General features: G+C 49.0%; 1 protein-coding gene across 4 annotated transcripts in view; it reads left to right on the top strand.

Annotated features, from left to right (window-relative positions):
- The window catches only part of necab2 (N-terminal EF-hand calcium binding protein 2), a 29,418-nt gene that overhangs the window by 11,847 nt on the left and 5,390 nt on the right, over positions 1–12,181 (top strand). Inside the window, exons 5-9 of one of the 4 annotated variants that reach the window (XM_062461410.1) lie at positions 24–121; positions 5,838–5,974; positions 6,321–6,448; positions 9,550–9,629; positions 11,587–11,643. In XM_062461410.1, coding sequence (XP_062317394.1) covers positions 24–121; positions 5,838–5,974; positions 6,321–6,448; positions 9,550–9,629; positions 11,587–11,643 — 500 coding nt within the window. Of the gene's footprint in view, positions 1–23; positions 122–5,837; positions 5,975–6,320; positions 6,449–9,546; positions 9,630–11,586; positions 11,644–12,181 lie in introns of all 4 variants that reach the window. The other 3 variants (XM_062461409.1, XM_062461412.1, XM_062461411.1) reach the window with 3 other exon arrangements.

Genomic DNA, 12,181 nt, shown 5'->3' with positions numbered 1-12,181 from the left:
GCTGTGTGTGTGTGTGTGTGTAGACTACTTTGCCAAGCATATGGGCGACTATGAAGGAGTCTTGGCCTCATTGGAGACTCTCAACCTGTCTATCCTCAAAGCCATGGACTTTACCAAGAAGGTAAGCGTGTCTGTCACACATAAACAGTACATGCACACACTCATACACACCCACTCATACACACCCACACATACGTAGTCTCTGTCTTTCTTTTACTTTCTTTCATTCTTTCTTTCTTTTTTTCTTTCTTTTTTTCTCTCTCTGTCTCTCTCTCACCTTCTCTATTTGTCACTGGCCCACCGCTATGTGGGCCAATGACTGCTAACACAGTTGTTCTGGGCTTTGGGTTGCCATCAGGGTTGACTGTTTAAATATTGATGTGATGGTGCTGGGTGGTGGAGGGCTGGGTGGTGGAGGGCTGCGGGCTGACTCCTGGGGGAGGGACAGATATACACCAACTGTATTCAAACACTGACTATGACCATGCACAGGAACACCTCCAATAGCAAAGCTGCATTTAGACGCTCCCTCGGCCTCTCCCTCCCTCCTTCCTCTGGCCTCCTCCCTCTCTCCCTCTCTCCTCTGGCCTCCTCAATCTCTCCCTCTCTCCTCTGGCCTCCTCCCTCTCTCCCTCTCTCCCTCTCTCCTCTTTCCTCCTCCCTCCATCCCTCCTCCTCTGCTCCCTCACTGCTCTCTTCCTGTCTCTCTCTTCTTGTCTCTCTCTTCCTGCCTCTCTCACCCTGTCTCTCTCTTCCTGTGTCTCTCACCCTGTCTCTCTCACCCTGTCTCTCCCTTCCTGTCTCTCTCACCCTGTCTCTCTCTTCTTGTCTCTCACCCTGTCTTTCTCTTCCTGTCTCTCTTTCTGTCTCTCTCTCTCTTTCTGTCTCTCTCTTCCTGTCTCTCTCTTCCTGTCTCTCTTCCTGTCTCTCTCACCCTGTCTCTCTCTTCTTGTGTCTCTCACCCTGTCTCTCTCTTCTTGTGTCTCTCACCCTGTCTCTCTCTTCTTGTCTTTCTCACCCTGTCTCTCTCTTCCTGTCTCTCTCACCCTCTCTCTTTTACACAATCTTCCTCTCCGCTCTTGGCCTCCTCTCTCCTCTCCTCCACCTTCCTTGATTCTCTATACGTCTGTCAACGTCCTTCTCCTCCTCTCCAGTCCTCTGGGGACTCAATGCTAATAATTCATGCTAATGTGATATTTCCATTCACTTCATTAAACATTCATAGTCTGACAGTGGACGTATTAATTACAGTAGTTGTAGGGTGCTAGAGAGGAGATATGCAAACTAACTCTCACTAGTGATTGGTGCATATTCATGAAAGGAGACCTTTGAACTTCCATGGCCTTTTAATGTGAAATAACCAGATGTTATTAAAACACAGTGAAGACTATGGGGAATCTCTTATTACTAACGCACTCTCGCATCTCATCTGACAGTACGCCGTTACTATGGTAACCGTAACCATAGAAACACCGGTCTGTAGAATACCGATCACCGTAGAAACCTTCCCGGGGGAGCTTCGTGTGAAAACCCTATAAGAAGGGTGTGTCTTTCTGTGTGTGTGTGTGTGTGTGTGTGTGCATTGGAAAAATCTTTCCTCCCCTCTTCCCTCTCCTCTCCTCTCCTCTCCTCTCCTCTCCTCTTCCCTCTCCTCTCCTCTCCTCTCCTCTTCCCTCTCCTCTCCTCTCCTCTCCTCTCATCTCACTTGTTATGATGTGTCTTCGGAGCTATAAGGACGCGTTTGAGTGGCGAAGTGTTACAGTGTGTTGTCTAACATGCCCCTTGAACTCTGGTCCCAACTGCTCCCGTCCTGTAGACCTGGTGACCACGGTTACCCAGTTTCCTTGGTAACAGAAGAGGCGCCCAGAAGAGATGTTGGGGTGTGAAAAGAAGAGGAGAGGGTGATGAGGAGGGGCGCGGTAACGGTCAGGGGTAAGGAGGGGGGCAGGCTAAAGTGGAGAGCAAAGGGGTAGAGGAGGATAGAACGAACCAGGACTGGGAGCAAACGGGAGGAGGAGGGTGCCCTTGGTTGGTTCCTGTATGTGTGTGTGTGTGCGTGTGTGTGTGTGTGGATTCGAGCCTCAGATCTGTCTCTCTGTGAATTACCTAATTGGAGCTCATTAGAATTCCTCTGCTTGGAGCAGGGCTAAGGGAGGTGTGTGTGTGTGTGTGTGTGTGTGTGTGTATGTGTGTGTGTGTGTGTGTGTGTGTGTGTGTGTGTGTGTGTGTAAAAGCCAGGCTACTGCAGCATCCAGTAGATGGTTCTACTGTAAACATGTAAACACCCTATGGGCAGTGAATACTGCACTGTTGTTTATAGCTTGTTTTCTTACATTTTTCTTCAACTAGCCTCTTCTCTCTCCTTCTCTCTCTGTTTCTCTCTCTTTCTCTTTATCTCTTCTCCTCCCTCTCTTTCTCATGAACAATATGAGAGTAAATCATGAAAATATGGGTATAAATATGCATTTATACAATATATTGGATTCAGAAATCAGGAAAGGGGGATACTGAAGCCAAAAAAGTTTGAGAACCACTGCTCTAGTCCACTACTGTAGGTTAACCAGTCCACCCAGTTTAACCAACCTCATTTACGGTAACCAGTCCATCCCTCTGAACTCATGTTCCCAGAAGGCCTCAGTTCTCCCAGACCTGCTGGAACTCCTCCTGGCAACCAGATCCCATTTCTAACCACATGGAACTGGAACCACAACTGAACCAATCAAAGGTCCAAGGACCATGGCATATGAATATTTATGAGCATCTGATGAGACTATTGGCTGAGCTCCTGTATGCTAATTCTCTCTTGCCTTGTCCCTTCCACACTGCCACAGGATTAGTCAAAGCAAGCTTGTCTCCTAGTAACCAGTCTAGCAAGGCCTCACCAGTTAATATGAGGAGCTAGGACATGCAAGTTAGGAAGTAGGAGATAAAATAGGGGAGATATTGGACAATTTTCATTTATATACACGTAAACTAAGATTACATGTCAAATATGATGGCACCATTACTGTTCACGGTGACCCTACGCCTCGCAACATGCAAGATTCCTCCATCTCAGCTTCCTCTTTTCTCTCCCTCCCCTCTTCCTCCCCTCTCACCCTACCTTCTCTGTACCCTCCCTCCCTCTCATATCCTCATCACTGTACAGTAGAGTTAGTGGGTGTGAGATGGAGATTAGGACTGACATCTATTATACATGAAGCTGTTGACCTCCTGGGCGTCTCCTCGGTGCCAGCGTGCCCGATGTGTCCGGCATGATGCTAGCTGAGATGTGAGGCCTCTTCAGTTTCCATCACACATGTAAGCCCTCATCACACAGTCACGGACGAGAGAGCTCTAACCCCTCCCTGGAACACGAGACACGGGCAGCGGCAAGAGATCCGGAAAGGACGGGCGGTGTTGGAAAACAATCATCTCCGCGTGTCGCTGGATTTCTGACCGTGTGGTTTGTGCACAATGGGAAGGAGGAGGTGAACGGGGGAGGATGGGGTGAGAGGAGTGGTGGGAGGGAGAGCGAGCGAGAGGAGTGACGGCGAGCGGGAGAGGGAGAAGTGCGGGGTGGGGTGGGGAGGAGAGCTGTGACTGCGTGATTACAAGGGAGAGGCTCGACTCGTTAGCTCTGTTTGTTCTCTGCTTCATTCGGCTGTTTGTGGAGATGGAGGAGAGGGGGAGAGGAGGGGAGGGGAGAGGAGGGGAGCAGAGAGGAGGGGAGAGGAGAGGAGGGGAGATGACAGAAGTGAGGCCAGGGGAGGGGAAGGTAAGAGAGGAGAAGAGGGGAAAGGAAAGTGGAGAGGAGGGTGGAGGAGAACAGAAAGAAGAGAGGACAACTGTTGAAAGAGGAGGAGAGAGAAAATAAGATGTGTAGAGGAGTTTCTCAGAGGGAAGACCAGCACATATTATAAACCAGATAAAGATGTCATTATCTATTATGGAGAGCTCTAACCCTATAAGCTGATCTTCAGGAGAGAGATGAGTGCTACCATTGATCCTGCTGATCAGGGCTTTATCACACCACCCTGGGCCAGGCTACCAGCAGACTCAGAGGTGTGTGTGTGTGCTTGTGTGTGTGCTTGTGTGTGCAAGGTCCATGTTTGTGTGCGCCTGTAGGTGCTCGTGTGTTTGTATGTTTGTGTGTGTGTGTGGTCAATGTTTGTGTGTGTTTACGTGTGTGTGTGTGTGTGTGTTTGTGTGTTTTGATCTATTTTGAGACATCAACCTCCCTCCTCCCTACTACCCTTGCACTCACACATCAACCAATTAATTGTATCCTAGCAACCACAGTCAATATGTCTCTTAGCAACACCGTTTGCAATAAGTAGAAAATTATATCAGGGCAAGGCTTTCAATCCAAAGATAGAAATAGAATCCTCTTTCTCCCTCTCTCTATACCTCTATACCTCTCTCTCCCTATACCTCTCCCTCTCTCCAGACCTCTCTCTCTCTCGCTCCTCTTTCTCCCTCTCTCTATACCTCTATACCTCTCTCTCCCTATACCTCTCCCTCTCTCCAGACCTCTCTCTCTCTCGCTCCTCTTTCTCCCTCTCTCTATACCTCTCTCTCTCTCATGCCCTCTTTCTCCCTCTCTCTATACCTCTCCCTCTCTTCAGACTTCTCTCTCTATACCTCTCTCTCTATACCTCTACCTCTCTATATATATATACCTCTCCCTCTCTCCAGACCTCTCTATCTTTATGCCTCTCTCAAACACACAGGCACAGTCATTCCCTGCTTCCTCTTTCATGCTCTGACTGCAGTCCGTTTTCTCTGCTTCTGTGCTGCTGTCAGCCTGCTATAACTCTGGAATTTAGCTATGACCCAGTCAGAAGTTCAGACCAAACAGAACAGTAATAAATTAAAGAGAGCAGAATAAAGCAGAACACAACCGTACATAGCAGAACAGAACAGAGCAGAACAAAAGACAATTGAACACAGCAAAACAGAACAGAACACAGCAAAACAGAACAGAAAAGAGCAGAACAGAACATAGCAGAACATAGCAGAACAGAGCTGTACAGAACAGTACAGAACATAGCAGAACAGTACAGAACAGTACAGAGCAGATCAAGATTCTTCAGGGCTCTTGTCTCTCTTGTTACCACTAATGCACTGCTGTTTCCCTGCAGACCAGTGGTCAGCCTACCTTCCATTAGATCACAAACACACATACACACCCAGTCACGAATACAAACACGCACGCACACACACCAGACACACACACAAATGCACAGGTAGATACAAAAGCTATGACACACACACTAACTCTGGGAGTGTGTTTGGCATCTCAGTAGCAGTCTAGCAAACTTGCCAGCTCTTAACCAGGAGCACATCAGCTGCAGGAGTGCATAGAGCGTTGCTGTGGCGATGGCTGCTGGCCAGTTTGAACTGGGATTAAAACTCCCCTGGCCCACTGGAACCAGGCCAGAAATTAGACTCAGGGAGTGATCCGATCTGGTTTAGCTCATTCCAGTATGATGTGGTCAGATCTGGTTCAGTCCGGTCTGGTCCTGTCAGGTCTGGTCTGATCCTGTCCTGTCTGGTATGGTCAGGTACAATATGATATGTTGGGCTGCTAATATGGAGTTGTTGAGTGTATAGTTATTATTTTTCACGTGTGACTCCAACCTTGAGGAACACTGAACATTCAAAAACATTTGCATAATAAAGTTTCCTGCTGGAGAGGCTTCCAAGCCTGAAGTCTGAAGAAGGAAGGATATTCTTGTCATAATTTCTCTCCTCTCCTTCTCTATCTCTCTCTCTCTCTCATGTCCCTCTCTCTCTTCTCTCTCTCTCCTGACTCTTTCTCTCTCTCCTGTCTCTCTCTCACCCCCACCCCCCAGGTGTACGAGCGAGGGAGCAACGTGGAGCAGTTTGTCACCCGTTTCCTGTTGAAGGAGTCAGCCAATCAGATTCAGTCCCTGCTCAACTCCGTGGAGAGTGCTGTGGATGCGATTGACGAGCAGCACAGCCACTCAGGGTGAGGCTGGGGGCGCGTGGGCGGGCTCTGCAGGGCTGTGTGTCTGATGGTGTGTGAAACAGACTCTGTCAGTCTTTTGCTGGAGATGTTCCAGCGATGTGCCTCCTCTGGTTAATCTCATTGTCCCTCAGCCACACACAGGCGCATGCTCATCTTCTCCCTCTCTCCCTCTCTTCTTTCCCCTCTCTCCCTCTCTTCTTTCCCCTCTCTCCCTCTCTTCTTTCCCCTCTCTCCCTCTCGCTCTCTCTCTTCTTTCCCCTCTCTCCTCTTCCTCTCTCCTATCCATCTCTCTTCTCTCCATCTCTCCCCTTTCCCTCTCTCCCTCCCTCCTCTCTCCTCCCTCCAGGCCTCAGCGAGCCAAGGTGAGTCCCAGGGTTCCAGAGAAGCGGAATGAGAACCCCGTTGTCCCTGACTACCCGCCTAACAACAGAGTCAACACCAGGGAGACCGTCAGAAACATCAACACTGCCACAGGTGAGAGACCTCATCACACACACACACACACATACACACACCCACACAAACAGAGACTTACGCACACACGCACACACACACATCTACCTCTGTGTAGATGATCAGTAGATCATTGGGGTGATCCATGCCTCTGTGCTGTCTAATGAAGGTGATCTATCAGATGGAGTCTGTCCTGTCGTTCCCTGGGGCTGGGAGCAGGCTGTGGGGGGCATGGTGGGGGGGAGGTGGGGCTCGGACGGTGTTGCAGGGGTAATGAGGCAGGCTCTGGAGGGCCTCAGACTCTCTCTGTCAGCTGAAACACTGATTAGCTCGCAGTATCTCTCACTCTGAATAGCAACCTGACGCCCTGTTCCTCACAGCCTGTCAGATATACCCTATTATAGAGCACACCCCTCCATCAATCAGCCTGCTGCTGCCCCTCCTATCACTGAGAAGAGAGGATGGGATGGGGGAACGGGAGGAGGGGAGGAGAGGAGAGGAGAGGAGAGGAGAGGGGAGGGGAGGGGAGGGAAGAGGAGAGGAGGGGAGGGAAGAGGAGAGGAGGAGAGGAGAGAGGGAGAGGAGAGGAGGGGAAGAGACCAGAAAAGAGGAGAGGAGGGGTGGAGAGAGGAGGAGAGAATAGAGCAGGAGAAGAAGAGAGGAGAGAGTAGAGCAGGAGCAGGAGGAGAGGAGAGCTCTTTCTCTTTTCTGACAGCGATTTGGTGGCACAGATTAACGCCAACAATTCCCCTTTGAAGTTGTGTAGTGTTGTGTCTCTCATTCTCTCCTCCATCTTCCTCTGTGTTTAACGGAGACAGTCTATCCTTACACTTGTTACCTAAAGTAGTACACCAACAGCAACCATTAGCATGCTCTACACTTGCTGTTGTAAAAACATTCAACTAGAGCAACTCATGGAGTTGAGTGTGGTTGAAACCCAGGTCCAATACAGGGTTGTAGGTGAAAAAGGAAGAGGAGGTTTGATTGGTAGCTGGTTGTTATGGTCACCAGTAAAGACTGGGGAGCTTGTAACACTAGTTGGGATTGATTGTCTGTATAGAACTGACACTATTGGTTAGTTCTCCACCCCCATCTTTCTCCTGTCACTGATGTTTTCTGTCATTCATGTTTACTTGAGCAGTCTCCTGTCTCCTCTCCATCCTGTCAGCTAGATCGTCCCCCAGCTCAGACCACAGAACACCTCATCTGAGAGAGAGAGAGAGAGAGAGAGAGAGAGAGAGAGAGAGAGAGAGAGAGAGAGAGAGAGAGAGAGAGAGAGAGAGAGAGAGAGAGAGAGAGCGGAAGAGAGAAAGGAAGAGAGAGACATAGAGAGTGCAAGACAGAGAGAGAGACAGAGAGACAGAGAGAGACATAGAGAGTGCAAGACAGAGAGAGAGACAGAGAGACAGAGAGAGATGAGGGAGGCACACAAAGATAAGGAGACAGAGATACAAATATACTGTATATATAGAGAGACAGAGAGAGAGAGACAGAGATACAGAGAGAGAGAGACATAGAGAGAGAGTGCAAGACAGAGTGAGATAGAGAGACATAGAGAGAGACAGAGAGAGAGAAAGAGAGAGATGCAGAAACAGAAGTATGAAAGACCAATCTGTAAATAAGTTCTTCATCCGTACATGTCAGTGTTGGTAGTCTTGGTGACAGCTTCAGTGCCAGGTTGATGTAGAGTAGTGAGCTGGTAAGTTGCAGGAAAGTACTATGGTGGCCGAGAGCGCGATTGGGATCCTGTTCTCAGATCTCATATGATAAGTTCAAACATGAGTTGCTCTCTGCAGCATGTACCAGGGTAAGATCTGAGATTTCTCACATAGTGCAGGAAGGAATGTTGGATGTTTAGTGATCAGAAAAGAATCCTGGAAGACATTCTGTCTCTTAATGAGCGTTCATTGTTCAACATTACCTGAGGCTAAGGCATATTGCAGTTTGATAAAAAAATTCTGTGTGTGTAGCAGTGTGTAGTTAATGTGTGTGTGTGTGTGCGTGCAGCAGTGTGTAATTAATATGTGTGTGTGTGTGTGTGTGGGTGTGTGGGTGTGTGTGTGAAGCAGTGTGTAGAGTGTGCCATATGCTAGCCAGCCTGCAGAGACAGAACGTCTAGCTTCTGTCGAACATCTCTCACATTAGAACCTTCTAACCCACCAGTGGTTCCAAACATCTCCATGGTTTCGCCTCACGAGCTGACTGCAAAAAGGGGCGGGGTCAAGTCCTAATTGGCTGAGAAGCTTGAGAGGAGGAGAGGCTTAAAAATGATTTAATTGGCCTGCTGGGACTTCCAATCAGATACTACCTCACTGCTGTCACATACTGAGGTTATGTCACACACACACATATTCACACACGCACATATTCACACACACCATTTTTTTACTCTGTCTGTATTAGGTTTATACTGTTTTGTGAAGTTTATATTTCAGCTTCTTTGAACGGGCATTCATTTTCTTGATAAACAGATTTAATTGCCTGCTTTATTGGCCTCGTTTGGAAGACTCTTCATAAAACATGAATCTTGCTTGAAAATAAGAGGGAGAGAGGGACAGAGGGAAAGCTGAATGTTCACACAGAGATGTTCCTGGTGTGTAGTGTCTGTTTTAGCTCTTGGCTGTCCCCTGTAGATTCTCTTGAGAATCGTTTTTGACTGGAACTTTTTTAATGAATTCATGGGTTTTAGTGACTGTGGGATGTTTTTTGCAGACACACATAAAGATTAATCTAGGAAAAGAAAATCTAATTTAAAAAAGCTTGTTTTTGTGTCCTATACTGTGTCTAATGGCTAATGCAAAAAAAAAAAACAATAATAATAATAAACGGTTGTGGGCCGGTCTGCATTTCAACGTCCCGGGACGTTTTTCAGTCCCAGTCCAGACCTGTATAACCCCTGTGTTGTGTGTAACTGAAACCCTGTGTTGTGTGTAACTGAAACCCTGTGTTGTGTGTAACTAGAACCCTGTGTTGTGTGTAACTAGAACCCTGTGTTGTGTGTAACTAGAACCCTGTGTTGTGTGTAACTGAAACCCTGTGTTGTGTGTAACTGAAACCCTGTGTTGTGTAACTAGAACCCTGTGTTGTGTGTAACTGAAACCCTGTGTTGTGCTGCTCTGCAGGGGTCGTGGAGGTGAGGAAAGAAGGTCTGGAGGTTCAGATCAACCGCCTGGCTGAGCTCATCGGTCGCCTGGAGACCAAGGTAAGATGTCCACACGCCACTCCACCCCCTCCAACACCCTGTCTCACCCACCCCCTCCACTTCCTGCACCACCCTGTCTCACCCACCCCCTCCAACACCCTGTCTCACCCACCCCCTCCAACACCCTGTCTCACCCACCCCCTCCACTTCCTGCACCACCCTGTCTCACCCACCCCCTCCAACACCCTGTCTCACCCACCCCCTCCAACACCCTGTCTCACCCACCCCCTCCACTTCCTGCACCACCCTGTCTCACCCCCACCCCCTCCAAAACTCTGTCTCACCCACCCCCTCCGCCACCCTGTCTCACCCCCCCCTCCACCATCCTGTCTCACCCTCCCTCCACCCCCCTGTCTTACTACCACCCCCTCCCCCACCCCCCATAAACCTGTGATCTCAACAACAGTTGCTTGTTCACCTGGTCTCCATAGCAAAAACGCTATTGAGAACGTCATATTGAAGGTGCCGTGATTCTTAGTCTCTTACTGTTAATACCGCTGGGGAACGGAAATCAGAACTGTAACGTTAGGAATGTGGGTGTGACCCCGTGAAGACATTCTGGTCCACCATGTTTACAGGCTAACAGCAGACAGGCTGCCTCTCTCCACCCCAGCACTCCTCTCTCTCTCTCCCCTTCTCTTCTCCTCTTCTCCCCTCACCACTTCTCTCCCCCTCTCCTCTCCCCCCTCTCCTCCGTCTCCCCTCTCCTTGTTTCTCCATAAGGAGAGGGGGAGCTGGGAGGGTGGTCAGAGGAAGGGAAGGAAAGAGACGAAGAAAGCAATTATAAAGGCCTGACATCTTATCCTCATAACCATGAGGAGACGTCGCCCTCTTTCTTACACCCTCCTGCCAAAACTTCCTTCTCCCCTGCGCCCTTCACAACTTTCTCTGGCACTTTCTATCCTTCCTCTTGTCTACCTTCTTTTTCTTTCTCCACCTTTCTTGCCCTCCCCCTCTCCCCCTGTCTCTCTCCAGTGCTTGCGTCGTGTGGCCAGTGAGCATGTTAGACTAATGCAGTCCCTGGTGAAGCCTTTGTCAGTCACTCTGAGAACTGCTCTAAGAATAGACCCAGACGTACCTTTCTGTACACCCGGGGTGAAGCAAGAGAGAGGGAGCGACAGAGTGAGAGATGCAAGACAAAAGAGAGAGGGACACCAAAGTGGAAGAATAGAGACTAGTCGCCCTGCAGAGAGACAAATTGGCAGAGGAAGAGAGAGAGAGAGAGAGAGAGAGAGAGAGAGAGGAAGAGAGAAAGGAAGAGAGAGAGAGAGGAAGAGAGAGAGAGAGAGAGAGAGAGAGAGAGAGAGAGAGAGAGAGAGAGAGAGAGAGAGAGAGAGAGAGAGAGAGAGAGAGAGGAAGAGAGAAAGGAAGAGAGAGAGAGAGGAAGAGAGAGCAGGAAGGGAGAGTAGAAACACTATCACACCAGGATAGGAGGGAAGTGAAGAGGAAGAGCAGAGCCTCATGTCTTCTCACTAGTTGTTGAACGTCTGTGGGGTTTTATGAATGACGTGTGGCCTCAGCCAATCCCTGGCATGAGACAAGCCATCCTATAGATACAGGAATCTATAGACCTAGAACAGGTATAGCCAAGTGAGTATAGATCTATAGCAAGGCGATAGGCGATCTCATAGAAAGGTAATCCTATTGACAGATTATCAATTAGACAGATTATCCTATAGACCTATAGACAGGTCCTATAGACCTGTTCCTATAGACCTGTAGACAGGTGATCCACTAGACAGGTGATCCACTAGACAAGTGAATTGTTAGACTGAAATATAGACAGGTGAACCTATATTCTGTGAGGAAGTGATCTAAACCAGACATACACATGTACTCCAGTCCAGCACAGCAGTCTGTTGAACGAGTCTGAGTGTGTGCTTGTGTGTACGTGTAGCGTGTAGACTCATCTGTTTGCATGTTTGCGTGTGTGTGTGTGTGTGTATTCTCGTTCCAGACAATGTGGTTTGACCTGCATCAGAGGCTAACAGACACAGATGCAACCCCCAGCGCAGTAAGTAGATCCTCACCCTCTCTCCCTCACCCTCTCACTCTCACCCCCCTCACCTTCACCCTCACTCCCTCACCCTCAGTCCTTCATCCTCACTCTCACCCTCTCACTCTCACCCCCTCACCTTCACCCTCACTCCCTCACCCCTTCATCCTCACTGTCACCCTCTCACTCTCACTTCCTCACCCTCTCTACCTTGCTCCTTCCTCCTGTACCTCACCACGCCTCCTCACCCTCACCTTCACTCTCTCCCTCTCTGCTCCCTCTCAACCTGGTCTCCTCTGCTCACCTCTCCTCACCTCCCCTTTTCTGTCTTCTCCTTTTTCCCTCTCCTCTCCTCACCTCCCACTCATCTCTCCTACATACTGTACATTACAGTACATTTCTCCAGACACAGTTTGTTTTAGAGAGGTAAACACTGGTATAGCTCACTGGCTTCTGTCAGTACAACCACCAGGCCATGAAGAATGGAGGGAGACAGATTGAGAGAGGGAGGGAGTAAGAGAGAGAAAGATCTGGGGAATTCTGGAACGTCTGGGGC

The sequence above is a fragment of the Osmerus eperlanus genome, chromosome 5, assembly GCF_963692335.1.
Source record: "Osmerus eperlanus chromosome 5, fOsmEpe2.1, whole genome shotgun sequence".
NCBI lineage: Eukaryota > Metazoa > Chordata > Actinopteri > Osmeriformes > Osmeridae > Osmerus > Osmerus eperlanus.
Note: the sequence above shows the minus strand (reverse complement) of the source record. Positions and strands in the feature narration are given on the sequence as shown.